The 15231-nt window shown below is 41.6% G+C and overlaps 1 protein-coding gene across 1 annotated transcript in view; it reads left to right on the top strand.

The window, feature by feature from the left end:
* LOC149323718 (long-chain fatty acid transport protein 6-like) overlaps positions 1–14261 on the top strand; it is a 45290-nt gene extending 31029 nt beyond the window's left edge. Inside the window, exons 6-10 of the mRNA XM_089491320.1 lie at positions 83–173; positions 2736–2934; positions 4246–4343; positions 5846–5976; positions 12054–14261. Coding sequence (XP_089347446.1) covers positions 83–173; positions 2736–2934; positions 4246–4343; positions 5846–5976; positions 12054–12230 — 696 coding nt within the window. The 3' untranslated portion in view covers positions 12231–14261. The remainder of the gene's footprint in view (positions 1–82; positions 174–2735; positions 2935–4245; positions 4344–5845; positions 5977–12053) is intronic.
* The last annotated feature ends 970 nt before the right edge of the window (positions 14262–15231 follow it).

The raw sequence follows: 15231 nt of genomic DNA, 5'->3' as shown, positions 1-15231 counted from the left end.
TAATTTATTCTACATTACTGAGTACTTCCACCAGGTGTCACTGTATAAACATTATTGACTGAATTTTTCTTTCTGTTTTAAGCTCTTTTTCCCTTTTGACTTGATTAAATATGATTTTCAAAAAGAGGAGCCAATCAGAAATAAAAATGGGTGGTGTGAAAGAGTTAAGAAAGGTAAGAATTGTATTAGAATTTCATCTGTATTGTGTTGGCAATTAATAATGTGATAGAAGTGTATTTGATGCTTCACTGAAATGAAAATATATGGGAATATGTTTTCCACCTTGAATCCTTTATTGGAAGAAAGGCAGGATAGAAATTGAATTTAAAAAATCAAATAAAAATAAAATGTTAACAGTTCAGTCCATTTGTGGTTTGTAGTAATAAATAATCACAATATGCTTGCTTGCTAATTAGCTTACTTGCTGTTCACCGCTATGATCTTTGGAATAGCGGTATATAAATAAAACAAATTATTATTAATTATTAATTATTATGAATAGAAAAGTGCAGAAATAAATATATTACAATTAAGATACTGTACAAGCTTAACAAATTAATCATACATCATTTTAAATACTGACACAGTTACATGGATCCTCTCTAGTGGTAAAAGAAGGCAGCAATGGACCAAGAAAGTATATCAACAAAATACTGGAATACTATAAAAACATTTTAGTCATATTAATCACTATACATTGATCTACCAGGGGAAAAATATTATAAGAGATCTGGCCATCTATGTAATTCAGGCTGGACTTCTCATCATAAAACTAACTGCAAGAAATTGGCTTTTCTTAGCATGCTATTCTTTTTTTATTTTTATTTTTTACTTTTAAAACAATATTAAACTATTTTCTTTCTATAGAGAGTTTAGAACCATTTTAATCATAATTTTAGGTTTTTTTAAATATGTTTTATTTGTGTTTCTTTTTATCCTCTAAACCATCTTATGTCCCAGTTTCAGGGGAAAGGAAAGTATAAGTAAAGGTATGGAAGAGAATAAATATACACACACTAAACTAAGTCGCATTTAACTCAACAAAGCTTCTTTCTGGGCAGTCATAAGGAGTATTGTACAGTTAATTTACCACTATTAGTAAAAGTTAACGTGTGTAATGTAATAAGCATCTTGTTATCTGATACAAATTTCTACTCAGCAGATTCTCACTCTCACTGTAGGCTTCATCACATTGTAAAGCATTAAAGAGTTCTGTTCCCAAACAGATAACTATGTTAGGCTGTTAAAGCTGAAAAGAGCAAAGAGTCCTATAACAGCGTAAAATACTTTCTGACATTGGCTATACACAAAACCTCAGCCATTCAAAACATTTAGTTGGCTGAGAAAAAGTTATTCTGATTCAAATCTTTGGTGACAGATGAATGAAACAGATGGGCAGGAAGGAGTGGTCAGAAGTTGCTCCCAGCCTGATTTCCCCGAGGCTGCAGAGAACACATGCTGCGTTCCCCAGGGGGACTCCTGCTGTGGTCCCAAATGGACCGTGGAAAGGAGCAAAAGAGCTGGTCCTTTTGAGCCACTTTTGGGCCATCTTGGGCAGCCCTGGCACAGTCCCAAAGTGGCTTCCAGCAGGGACGTAACCAAGGGGGGGTCCTTGGGGTCTGGACCCCCCCTTCCATTAGAAAAATGAATGATGCGTGCTGCTGTGCCACCATGTCCAAGCCCCATTATAATGGTGGCACTTAGTCTGGACCCCCCCTTCCTAAAATCCTGGCTACGTCCCTGCTTCCAGGGATGTGCATCATCTAAATGCCATGCCCCCAGAGCAGCTGGAAGCCACCCCCATCTGCCCGTCTATTTTGGGCCAGACTGTAACTCCCTATGCAAATGCAGCTTCACAGTTCATCTCTTTAATCTATTTTTGAATTATTTGCACTTCCAGATAGATGAAAGATTGTCTTGGAATACTGAGTCTTCTGCCACAGGATGTTTTTGATAGCTTAGTGTATTACCTTTTCTGATAGCAGATTTGTGTCACTTTATTCTTTTGTATAGACATTGGTCTGTTTTCTCTAGTAGAATGCAGAAAGGCACAATATCAAATACAGAAGGGTGCTTTCTCTATGTAGAATGTAGGAGGGCATATATCACATTGGAAGATGAGGAAGTAAATGAACTCTGATATATTGAAAATCCTGAAATGGTGCTGACAATAGATAAGGGGGTGTTGACATCTGTATAAAAGCATCATTTTTGTGTTGCCTTTTGTGTTTAATGAGTAGCTATGAAAGATTCGGAAGTTGTTTGTAAGCAAGTGTAGATCTAAAACCCAGCCCTGTAAGAGGGAAATGAAACTATCCAGGATGAGTTGTAGCTCATTCCTCACATTTGGGTGTTTTCAGGTGGAAGTTTTCATCTTCTCACTCCTTTTAATACCTCTGTCACGTAATGGGGGATAATAGGATCATAGCCTCAACAAGGTGGCTGAGAAAAAGGGGGCATGTTGGGGTTAACCCTGAGGTCTGGAGAAGTACAAAAAGTATTTAAAAGAAAACAAATCTAAATGGGAAAGGAAGAAAAAAAATTCAAAAAGCAGGCCAATGAAGCTACAGAGTATGGGTGACTTGCAGTGCAGAGCAAAAATGGATTTGGATGAATATATGGATGGAACACGGCCTACTTGCATGGGGTGATTGCCTGGAAGCTTGTAAAAAGAGCACTTGGTAAAGCGATACAGACTGTACTGAGTTAACTCACATCTTTAATTTTACATATAGGTGAGCCTGGGCTTTTACTATCCAAAGTGAACTCAAAGAATCCTTTCTTTGGCTATGCTGGCAATAAACGAGACACGGAGAAGAAGTTACTCTGTGGTGTGTTTAAGAAGGAAGATTTTTATTTCAATACAGGAGATCTGCTTGTTCAAGATCAAGCTGACTTTCTTTACTTTTGGGACAGAACAGGGGATACATTCAGGTACACCTGGTAACAGCATTAGCAATTAAACCACCTACCTAGTCAAGTGTGTGTGAGAGAAAAAGACAGTGTTCCTTTTATTCTGCCTGCCCAGTCCAGAACAGTTGGTTTTGATATATTTCTGCTAAGTTGATCTCAAAGGACACCTTGAGGAATTTCAAGGGAAACAAGATCCCATATCTAATTGCAAAAGGAATGTAAAGCAGAAAATAGAATTACAAACAGAAAATATCTGATTAGCATTAAAGTTTAAAAATCGAGTTTCTAAATAACAGAGAATTAACTCCAAGACTACATTTGTACATAGCGATAAAACAAATGGTTTATTGTTACATCAACATGAGCTTCTGTGCTCCCTCTTTTTAAAAAATGAATTTAAAAATTGCTTCCTTTTTTAAAACTAACTGTGCAAAAGCCCAAAATGTAGATAGTCTTTGATAATCTTTTTAATGATCATGCACTGGGACAGGGCGTTTTAGTCCTCCAGAGTCATGTTTTACACAAAACTAAAGCTAAAATGTGGACATTTTGTGGCATTATTACCTGAACAGTGGTAAACAAATTTACCAGATTTCAGCCACTTCCTATGAAGACATCAACTATGTGTGTGTGCGTGTGTGTGTTTTAAGCAAACATCACAACAGCTGGGACAAAAAAAGTGTCCCAAGAAATCTGTTGCTTTTTGTTGTATTGAACCTTTTCTTTTGGTCCTAGTTGATGTAACAGAATTGGAAAAAAAATATTCCTAATCATTTTAATATGTTATTTTTTGCTGAACAATGATGCAGCAAGTAGAGATTATGTGCTACCTCTGTCAGGAAATTGGTCCCATTTGGCATTTTAGTTGGTATCAGGACATACAAGAATTGTCCAGTAAATCCTTACCTTGCCTAAACCTGATCCTCAATACAATAGAATTCTAACACTCTTCAACTCACTCACTGTAAAGAGTTTGAATCTGGGTTACTGAAACAGAGCAGCTTCAAACATTGGTCTATGTGGCTAGCTTGCTCTGTCAAACTACAATTAAGGTTAAAAATAGAGTTTGAATATAATGGTAAGCTGCTGTTAATTGAAAAGAGAAGCAAATGCGTTCTTTTTCTTCCAACCAAGATAGAAGAAGGGCAATGAGTACATGCGCCCAAGGCTCATTCATGGCTCATAAACTATTATTTATGGCTATAATCAAATTTCAATTGAAGCAAAATATGCGTAGAACAGTCAATAAAAGAGTCAGTTACAAATTGAAAACTGGATTCCTCAGTTTTCCCAAGATGCCATACATATATATCTGCACATATTTCATTTTAGATGGAAAGGGGAAAATGTTGCCACTACTGAAGTTTCTGATGTCATTGGTATGTTGGATTTCATACAAGAAGCCAATGTTTATGGGGTTTCTGTGCAAGGTAAGAAAAATATGTCTTGTATGTAAATATAGCCAATTACTTCAATGGGGCTTACTCCCATCTACATATATAGAAAATGTAGCTATAAGGTGTCCAGGGTGGTAGTGGGAATGTATGCATTAAAAAGAAAGAAGGCACAGTCACAGATGCAGTGCATTTTCCATTCATAAAAGAACAAATAGATCTCTTTAAAACTAAAAACAAATAGTTGCTCTTTAAAACTAAAGAAATAAACTCACACATAGTGGCATTATTGAAAATAATTAACAACTAGTTTGCATCCCCAGCTTTCCTCCGTGGCTCTGGGTGATCCATTCCTTCCCTTCCTCTGATCTTCTTGCCTCTCCCTGCTCCCCATCTACTCTAGTTACTATCTTCTCCTCCCCGTTGTTACTCCTTGCTCCTCTTTTAACCTCATCAGTTGTTTTAATAATTTCAACAACCAGTTCCAGTGAACCAGTGAAAACCACTGCTCACACACATACTAAAATGTAAATAATGTAACTTGTAATTAATAGCAGCATAAAACACCCAACAGGTAAGATGTTGTAATACAGTTTAATTGGACAATCTATGCTGGTTTTATGTGGAGTATTTTCTTTCTCCTTAAAAAGAAGGAGGCAATTGGAGCCCTTTCAAGATGGCAGTTTTGCATCAAAGTTAGCCATTTCAGCATTAAGATCCTAATCATCCAGAAGTGCACGAACAAGAATGGGGATATGCGTTTAATGTAACTGCACTCTTTAGCTCTAATATTGAAATCTGGATTGTCTGGATAGACATTAAGAATCAGTTGGAGGCAAAAGAGAGAGTAAACTGTGCATATAGTTGATTTTACAATGAGCATGGTTTGAACATTGATACAGGTATGCTGCATGGTGGCAAGAATCGATCTAATTAGGCTACACCAATTCTTGAACACAACATTATGGCAAGGGTGTGGAAAGTATGGCCATCAAACCACTTTTGCTCCATGCCTCCCAAAATGTGGAGGTTCAAATCTGCCAATAATGTCCCCCAAGCCTGCATGTGGGCACTGCTGCCACTTACCCGCATGCTGCTATTTAGAGGCATTGGGGATGTTATCTATTTTCAGTTCATCCAGATGTCTTATTTTCCTGAACAGGAAGTGCCTATCCAGTCCCTTCTTTCTTGGAAAAAAACCCCCTTATATAGCCCCAAACAGGTGAAAGGATAGTAAAATGTCCCAAATTCAGGAAAACCACCAGTAGTTGCCCCATCTATTGGCTATTTTGGATGGAAGTTAGATCTAAAATTGTGGGTGGCAGAGGTGAAAATGTTGGGGTGTGGTCCTCTAGGAATCTGGGGAAACGATATCCTCACCATTCACAGTTGCTCACTCCTTGGTTAAGTTTGGAACTGAAGAGAAACAGGTTACCACATCATGATTTAAAATAATAGAAACACTGAGAAATACTAGAGAATTAGAAATCTATGACTCTTAATGGATGCAGCATTAATCCTAAAATATTTTCCCACAGGTTATGAAGGGAAAGCAGGCATGGCCTCCATCATCTTAAAGCCGGATAAATCCTTAGATGTGGAACAACTTTATGAACATGTGGTGACATATCTGCCCAGTTATGCTCGTCCACTATTTCTACGAGTCCAGGTAATATATTCTATGCTTTGTGGACATGTCTTCAGGGCCCTTCATTGCCAGTGGAAAATCAATTCAGTGATCTACTAAGCCACATATACTGAAAATTAAGTGATGACTTCAGAGGGATCTCTCTAATGGGTATTTCAGAGATCAGTCCTGCTTACTGTCTCCATTAATGAACTGGAATTATACGGTATACTAATGAAAACTACAGATTATACTAAATTGTAAGAGTTATGTACCTTGGGGAAGATAATATAAAAGGATTAGCGAGATTAGAAACATGGACTGGGAATGACATGAAATCTAGTTTAGTAAAGAAATAATGTTGGAATGTAGGGATTCTACATCTGGAGTGAACAGTACATTACAAATTACAATTGCGTGTACTTTTGCTTCAAAAAACAAGTTAGTTATACTATTGTGTTTATAATAGTGGGTTCTTACAGTATTCATTTTTTGGACCCAGAAATGCCAAAATACATATATGCCATCTTCTCCTAATAAAAACTCACATTTCAGCAGCCATCTTGGAATACAGCTAACTAGGGCTGCATCCACATTGCAGAAATAATCCAGTTTGACACCACTTTAGCAGCCATGGCTCCATGTTATGGAATTCTGGGAATTGTAGTTTTGTGAGCCATTCTGTCTGAGGTCTCTGGTACCTTAATGAACTACAAATCCAGGATTCCATAGGCTGGATACATGGTGGTTGAAGCAGTGTCAAACAGCATTAATTCTGCAATGTAGATGCCATTGAAGTTTTCAATAGAAATGCATGAGCTAGTATGAGAATTTGATATTAGGAGTCTACTATTGCTCAAGGGTAAACCTGAAAGGTACTTAATAAGAATGGAGCATTTTGAGATTCTGTCTGATTCTTTCTTCTCATAGGGTGAGTAAGAGTACAGTATACACTTCTGAGAAAAAGTTTGTGAATCCTTTAGAACTGTTACATGTTTCCATCATAAAATGCTGTTAGCTTTTAGTTAACCCCATAATTCTAGATAAGCACTCAATAATTAGATTAAACAAATATCATGTGTTTTCAACATTTATTTACGCACAACAGTTTTATCAGTCAATATCTATATATGCAACTTTTAGATTTGGTATGTGAGCCTTTAAATTTGATACCTGGTGGCACCCTCTTGAGCAGCAATTACTATAAATAAGCATTTCCTGTTAACTGTTGCTCTCACATATGTTTTGAAGAATTTTGGCCCTTCCTCCTTATAAAAGCTAGTTCAACTCAGTTGCATCTGAAGGCATCAACAGCTTTCTTCAGGTCCTGTCAGAACAATTTGATTAGGATTCAGTCCTGACTTTGGTTAGGTCATTGTAAAACATGTTTAGAATTACTGTTGTGTTGCTTGACCCACTTTTGATTCAGTTTCAGCTCTTGGATGGATGGCCTCAGATGCTCCTCATCAAACCATCACATTCCTACTAACATGCTTCATGGTTGGGATGAGGTTATTCTGAACAAACATAGTTTTTGTTTTTTGGCAAATGTAACATATCTTGCTGAAACCAAAAAGTTCTATTTTTAACTTGTCTGTTCAGAAAACATTTAAATGTTTTAGGGTTCCTCTGTGTCTGTGCTACTCAAAGTAGTGGTCCCTGGAACAGTGGCAATTCCTGAGCTGGTCCCTAATGAGTTTCCGGAAAGGGGGGGACAGTTGTAGACAGTGGGCAGAAATGTGGTGCCAATCCCTAGAAAGACAATGGAAAGCAATAACTGCCAGTCACCCACATCAGATAGTGGCTTTATCTGAACACAGTGAACTTCAGACAAACTGCAGTGTTCTTTTTTAGACAGCACTGCTTTTCTTGTGGCTATCCTCCAGTTCTTTTCCTGGTTGGTGCCTCACATTAGCCAACATGAGAGGGGCCTGCAGATTCTTGGATGTTACTTTGTTATTGTTGTTGTTGTTTTAAAAAAATGATTGCCAGGATGATGATCTAGTTTGTTTGGAAAGATTCTGATAGCATTCCTAGGAAGAGTGGTTGTGGTCTTAAACTTTCTCCATTTTAGATTGTCTGTCTGACAATGGATTGATGGAGTTGCAATACTAGGAAATGCCTTTGTATCCCTTTCTAGATTGAGGAACAGCAATAACTGCTTTTCTAAGGGCTTCACATATGTCTTTTGATTGTAATATGGCATGTTTCCACAGACCTATATGGTGAAGACCAAGATCAAAAAGCTTCTTACCCTTTTATAGTGTAGGGCAACCAAATTCACCCCTGAAGACCTTCCTAGGCTGCATCCACACTGCAGAAATAATCTGGTTTGACACCACTTTAACTGCCATGGCTCATTGCTATGGAATTCTGGGAATGGTAGTTGGAATGGTGCTACAACTATCATTCCCAGACAGAGAATGACTCACAAAACTACAATTCCCACAATGCCACAGTATTGAGTCATGGCATTTAAAGTGGTGTCAAACTGGATTATTTCTGCAGTGGATGCAACCCTAATTACTTGAATACTTGATTCCAATTATTCTCTTTAAGTGAAGTGATGGGACCGAGGGTTCCTTATGTTTGGACCTAATGTGACTCATATATACTTCACTCCAAACCCAGCGAATGTGGAAGGACCACTGTATTAGGAAAAGGACTGGTTTTGACTCACAATTCATGGTAAAACTATGGCATTTCTGATATTATGATCAGGATTCACAAATGTTTTCTTGTTAGTGTACTCACCGTTAAATATTGCTTTCACATACATTTCTGTGTGTTAATTCCTCAATACTTGAGTAGAATTAAGAGTGAGCATTTTATAAGAGCTTGAAAAACATGATATGACTACAAGATACTAGAATATATAAACCTTGTTGTTCCTGCTGGAATCTCTGAAATATCTATAAGCTGAACAAAGCAAGAAAAGATATTGATGATAACTGATAAATAATAATAATAATAATAATAATAATAATAATAATAATAATAAATTTTTTATTTTTATACCGCCCTTCCATAGATCAGGGCGGTTCACAGCAAATATCAATAAAACAATTAAGAATACATAAAAACACCCCTCTCTCACTGACCCCTCCCCCCTGGTAAAAAGCCACCACAGCGGCAAGATAGTCCTCTGCAGTTCTGGGGAGCTTCTTCCCAGGTGACATGGGGGGGGGCAGCGGCAGAAGTAGTCCTCCACCAGCTCTCAGGCAGTCCCCGATGTTGCTGGGTCTGCCTGATGGCTCCCTCTGAGGCCGAGATGACAGTTGAAGAGGGAGGGGCCTCTTCCTTCAGGCAGTCCCTGATGTTGCTGGGTCTGCCTGATGGCTCCCTCTGAGGCCGAGATGACAGTTGAAGAGGGAGGGGCCTCTTCCTTCAGGCAGTCCCCGATGTTGCTGGGTCTGCCTGATGGCTCCCTCTGAGGCCGAGATGACAGTTGAAGAGGCAGGGGCCTCTTCCTTCAGGCAGTCCCCGATGTTGCTGGGTCTGCCTGATGGCTCCCTCTGAGGCCGAGATGACAGTTGAGGAGGGAGGGGCCTCTTCCTTCAGGCAGTCCCCGATGTTGCTGGGTCTGCCTGATGGCTCCCTCTGAGGCCGAGATGACAGTTGAAGAGGGAGGGGCCTCTTCCTTCAGGCAGTCCCCGATGTTGCTGGGTCTGCCTGATGGCTCCCTCTGAGGCCGAGATGACAGTTGAAGAGGGAGGGGCCTCTTCCTTCAGGCAGACCTTGATGTTGCTGGGTCTGCCTGATGGCTCCCTCTGAGGCCGAGATGACAGTTGAAGAGGGAGGGGCCTCTTCCTTCAGGCAGACCTTGATGTTGCTGGGTCTGCCTGATGGCTCCCTCTGAGGCCGAGATGACAGTTGAAGAGGGAGGGGCCTCTTCCTTCAGGCAGTCCCCGATGTTGCTGGGTCTGCCTGATGGCTCCCTCTGAGGCCGAGATGACAGTTGAAGAGGGAGGGGCCTCTTCCTTCAGGCAGACCTTGATGTTGCTGGGTCTGCCTGATGGCTCCCTCTGAGGCCGAGATGACAGTTGAAGAGGGAGGGGCCTCTTCCTTCAGGCAGTCCTCGATGTTGCTGGGTCTGCCTGATGGCTCCCTCTGAGGCCGAGATGACAGTTGAAGAGGGAGGGGCCTCTTCCTTCAGGCAGTCCCCGATGTTGCTGGGTCTGCCTGATGGCTCCCTCTGAGGCCGAGATGACAGTTGAAGAGGGAGGGGCCTCTTCCTTCAGGCAGTCCCCGATGTTGCTGGGTCTGCCTGATGGCTCCCTCTGAGGCCGAGATGACAGTTGAAGAGGGAGGGGCCTCTTCCTTCAGGCAGTCCCCGATGTTGCTGGGTCTGCCTGATGGCTCCCTCTGAGGCCGAGATGACAGTTGAAGAGGGAGGGGCCTCTTCCTTCAGGCAGTCCTCGATGTTGCTGGGTCTGCCTGATGGCTCCCTCTGAGGCCGAGATGACAGTTGAAGAGGGAGGGGCCTCTTCCTTCAGGCAGTCCCCGATGTTGCTGGGTCTGCCTGATGGCTCCCTCTGAGGCCGAGATGACAGTTGAAGAGGGAGGGGCCTCTTCCTTCAGGCAGACCTTGATGTTGCTGGGTCTGCCTGATGGCTCCCTCTGAGGCCGAGATGACAGTTGAAGAGGGAGGGGCCTCTTCCTTCAGGCAGTCCTCGATGTTGCTGGGTCTGCCTGATGGCTCCCTCTGAGGCCGAGATGACAGTTGAAGAGGGAGGGGCCTCTTCCTTCAGGCAGTCCCCGATGTTGCTGGGTCTGCCTGATGGCTCCCTCTGAGGCCGAGATGACAGTTGAAGAGGGAGGGGCCTCTTCCTTCAGGCAGACCTTGATGTAGCTGGGTCTGCCTGATGGCTCCCTCTGAGGCCGAGATGACAGTTGAAGAGGGAGGGGCCTCTTCCTTCAGGCAGTCCTCGATGTTGCTGGGTCTGCCTGATGGCTCCCTCTGAGGCCGAGATGACAGTTGAAGAGGGAGGGGCCTCTTCCTTCAGGCAGTCCCCGATGTTGCTGGGTCTGCCTGATGGCTCCCTCTGAGGCCGAGATGACAGTTGAAGAGGGAGGGGCCTCTTCCTTCAGGCAGTCCCCGATGTTGCTGGGTCTGCCTGATGGCTCCCTCTGAGGCCAAGATGACAGTTGAAGAGGGAGGGGCCTCTTCCTTCAGGCAGTCCCTGATGTTGCTGGGTCTGCCTGATGGCTCCCTCTGAGGCCGAGATGACAGTTGAAGAGGGAGGGGCCTCTTCCTTCAGGCAGTCCCTGATGTTGCTGGGTCTGCCTGATGGCTCCCTCTGAGGCCGAGATGACAGTTGAAGAGGGAGGGGCCTCTTCCTTCAGGCAGTCCCCGATGTTGCTGGGTCTGCCTGATGGCTCCCTCTGAGGCCAAGATGACAGTTGAAGAGGGAGGGGCCTCTTCCTTCAGGCAGTCCCTGATGTTGCTGGGTCTGCCTGATGGCTCCCTCTGAGGCCGAGATGACAGTTGAAGAGGGAGGGGCCTCTTCCTTCAGGCAGTCCCTGATGTTGCTGGGTCTGCCTGATGGCTCCCTCTCATGTTAGTAGAGAAATGCGGTGCTATAACTAATATGCCATCCTTGATTTCAGTGACAACTACATGAGTCAGAGAAAACCTGTTTAGCAAGCTAAAAGGATACCCTTCTGTAATACACCTGTATCCAAAATGCTTGGAACTGGAAGTATTTCAGATTTAGGAAATTGTTGGATTTTGAAATATTTGCCAGCCTTCCACTTCAGTCTTGCAAATGAACATCCAGGACTGCTGCCATTGCCTCGAAGGCAGAAGTGGATGGCTGGAGGGCTCCCTGGAGATCTGTATAATAATCAGGTCCCTTATATAATATAAAATGTCTAGTATTTGTGGGCTGCAGCGAGAGGGGGGAGGGAGGGATGAGGAGATTTCAAAAAACGTTTTTTAAAAATGCATGAAAAATACAGCAAACTTTCAGGCAACTGGGGCTGTAGGGGGAGGAGGCAAATGCTGGCAAGTGATAGGACCCAGGAAAAGCAGCCTTGTCAGCAGCAGTGGCATATTTCAGTTGCTTAAATTTTATTCACCATAAACATTTTTAAGTTTTATTTTATTTTATCTCTAGGAAATAATGGACATTACAGGAACTTTCAAGCAACAAAAATTTCAGCTGGTGGGTGAAGGATTTAATCCATCTTCAGTCAGTGATCCACTTTATTTTTTGGACAGTTCTAAAAAGGCTTACATATTATTAACTAAAGAACTACATGAAAATATCGTATCTGGCCAGATGAAACTTTGATGTTTATTTATTTGCAAGAATTAATGCAATCTACTGCACAAAATATAACTTTAAATAAGGTTTTTTAGTTAAATGAATGAAATTTCCAGGGTGAAACTTCTGCACTGTATTAATTGTATTGTTGATTTGTTTGTATGGTCAAGGGATTACTTTTTATTATCTTTTGCTCATCCGTTTTGTACCTTTTCCCACGCAGTCTTATGTCTGTTATATACAACATTTTGGACTGAACTCAAAACAGAGAAGCTCTTTTGCTCATTCTGGGCCCCTGCACTCCATTTTTGGCAATTATCTCTTCTTGCTGTAGCCTTGCCTTTGCCATATGCTGCCATACAAATCATGTAGCCCACTCTCACTATTTCTTACATTGTACAGTAGTCTAACAATTTCTGGAGGGCCACAGCATTGCTACTCTTACCTTATGCCATTCTTGCCCAGAAACTCCCCGTTCTCTAACGTTCAAGTGCCATAGGGGCCTTCAGAATGAGAAAGGTCCCTAACAATAACATTTCCTAAAAAAAAGACAATACCTATAAACAAAGACACAAATTTTACACACTTCCATGGAAGTAAGCCTCTTTGAACTGACTGAGCTTGTATATAATTCCATTGTAAGACAAATTGCAGCACATCAGAGAAAGAACTACCACAGTGGTTCTCAACCTTCCTAATGCTGTGACCATAAAATTGCAGTGTCTCGGTTCCTAAGACAATCAGAAATATGGGTTTACTGATGGTCTTAGGTGACCTCTGTGAAAGGGTCGTCAGGCCCCAAAGGGGGTCAGGTTGAGAACTGCTGAACTACCATATGTTCAGTAAACTCTTAAATGTCCAGGGATTTCCAAGTCAATGTTGAATAAAAATACAACTTACATAAATATTGCTTCTTATCTTAATTTCAAGCAAGACAATCCTCATTTAAGAGGATGTAGCTATGGGAGGAAGAGAGCATTGATTCTCACCAAACAAGAATTCTGCCCCCTTTTCCATGAATTTTTCCTGCAATCCCCAAATTTTAAGCATTGCAGAGAGTGCATTGCAAATTCCCTTTGGTAGTAATAAAAGAGAATGCATGCCCACATATCTGTCTCTGCCATAATTCCCCAAAACCTGGTTGCCTGAAACCTGGCATGGATACTAAGGGGAATCTGTGTTGCATTGTGTGTCTTCAAGTCATTTCCAAGTTACGGCAACCTTAAGGTGTAGCTATCATGGAGTTTTCTTGGCAGACGTTGTTTAGAGAGGGTTTGCCCTTGCCTTCCTCTGAAGCTGAGAGAATGTAACCTGCCCAAGGGCTTCCATGGCTCAAACTACTATTCCACACTGGCTCTCCAAGGGAACCAAGGGACAGATTACTTGGCTTTTAAGGTGAATTCATTAATTCCAACCCATTTAAATCCGTGATGCCTGTGACCTCTCTGCTCTCCTTTCACTGGCAGGTAAAGATTTTTTTATTTAAGCAGGCATTTGATGATTAATTAGTTGTGGGAAGTCTTTGATGATGAAAATGTCCTGTATGTTTATATTTAATATTATGTTTTCAAACAATTTTACTGTCATAATTAAGAACCAGCATGGTGTGAAAGTTAGACTAGGATTCTGGAAGACCAGAGTTCAAATCTCACTTTGGCAAGGAAACTCATTGTGATCAAGTCACATTCTCTCAGCCTCAGAGTAAGGCAATGACAACCCCCTCCCAAAAAAAATTGCTAAGAAAACCCTGTCATAGCTTCACCTTAGGTTCACTACAAGTTGGAAAGGAAGGCACACAGCAAACTTATCATAATTAGGTTTTTAGGTTTATGTTATTTTAGGCTTTTGAAAGTTGGCTTGGGTTCCATTTTGGAAGATATAAATAAAAATAATAAAAATAATGTTTGTAGTTTTAAAAATGGTTTTAACTTTTGCTTTTAAAATGTTTTAACTGTTAATATGTTTATTGTTTTTATCTTATTCAAACTATTTATGTTTTTTGTCTGGAAATGTTTTAAATTCTATGTATTGTATGCTTCCCTGGGAACATGTGACAAAGGGTGGATTATATGTATTTAAATAAATAAATAAATAAATAAATAAATAAATAAATATCACACTTTTAGTCACTAGTCACCACATATCTATTCCACATAGCTATTATTCTGGTCAAAGGCACTCATTACAAATCTTACTCTGATCTGTAAGAGACCCACTCACCAAACAGTGAAACTACAGTAATAGCAAGTGAGACTACAAAGCTGCAGTGGCATCACAGGGTGTGTGTTGGGATGGTGGTGCAGACAGAGGAGTGGTGACACCAGGTTGGGCCCTCCTCCTTCACAGAAAGAAAGGCAAACGTGTCCTTCCCAGCTGCTCCATTGCTGGGATTTCTCCCTGGGGAAAAAGCCCAGTGACCGAGAAGAGGGCGAACGCATGTTCTTCCCAGATGCTCTGTTGCCAGACTTCCCAGGGAGAAAGCCTGGTGATGGAGCAGCAGGAGGGGTGAAAGTGCCCCTTCTGTCTCCCACCACTGCCTCACTTGCCCCGTCAGGGCATCGCAGCAGCTGGGGAGGGAGGAGAGGTAAGGGAGTCTGCCAGTGGCCCTCCACACCAGGTGACACCTGAGTTGGAAAGATAAGAAAGACAAAGTAGTAGAAGCTGCATCTAGAGCAGCTAGAGAAGACTCCGTAGCAACAGTTTGCCAAGGAAACCCATTGGGATCAAGTCACATTCTCTCAGCCTCAGAGTAAGGCAATGGCAACCCCCTCCCAAACAAACATTGCCAAGAAAACCCTGTGATAGCTTTACCTTAGATAAAAAGCAAACAGATAAGGCATGACTCCATCCATAGTAGCAGAACTTCCAAAGCAAAAACTTGGAAGACAAAAAGCAGAGTTGCAATGATTAGAGCCAGGAACCAGGGGAAAGTAAACTGTAATCTCCCCTTGTATTATGGTTCTAATCCAGTAATTCTAAAAAAGCATAGTATCAGCTTCTTGCGCCCACTGCCAGGCTGTGTAGGCTC

The sequence above is a fragment of the Sceloporus occidentalis genome, unplaced genomic scaffold (genome assembly GCF_023333645.1).
Source record: "Sceloporus occidentalis isolate IW3139 unplaced genomic scaffold, rSceOcc1.0.p SCAF_1, whole genome shotgun sequence".
NCBI classification, from domain to species: Eukaryota; Metazoa; Chordata; class Lepidosauria; order Squamata; family Phrynosomatidae; genus Sceloporus; species Sceloporus occidentalis.
This window is presented reverse-complemented; position numbering and strand designations above follow the sequence as displayed.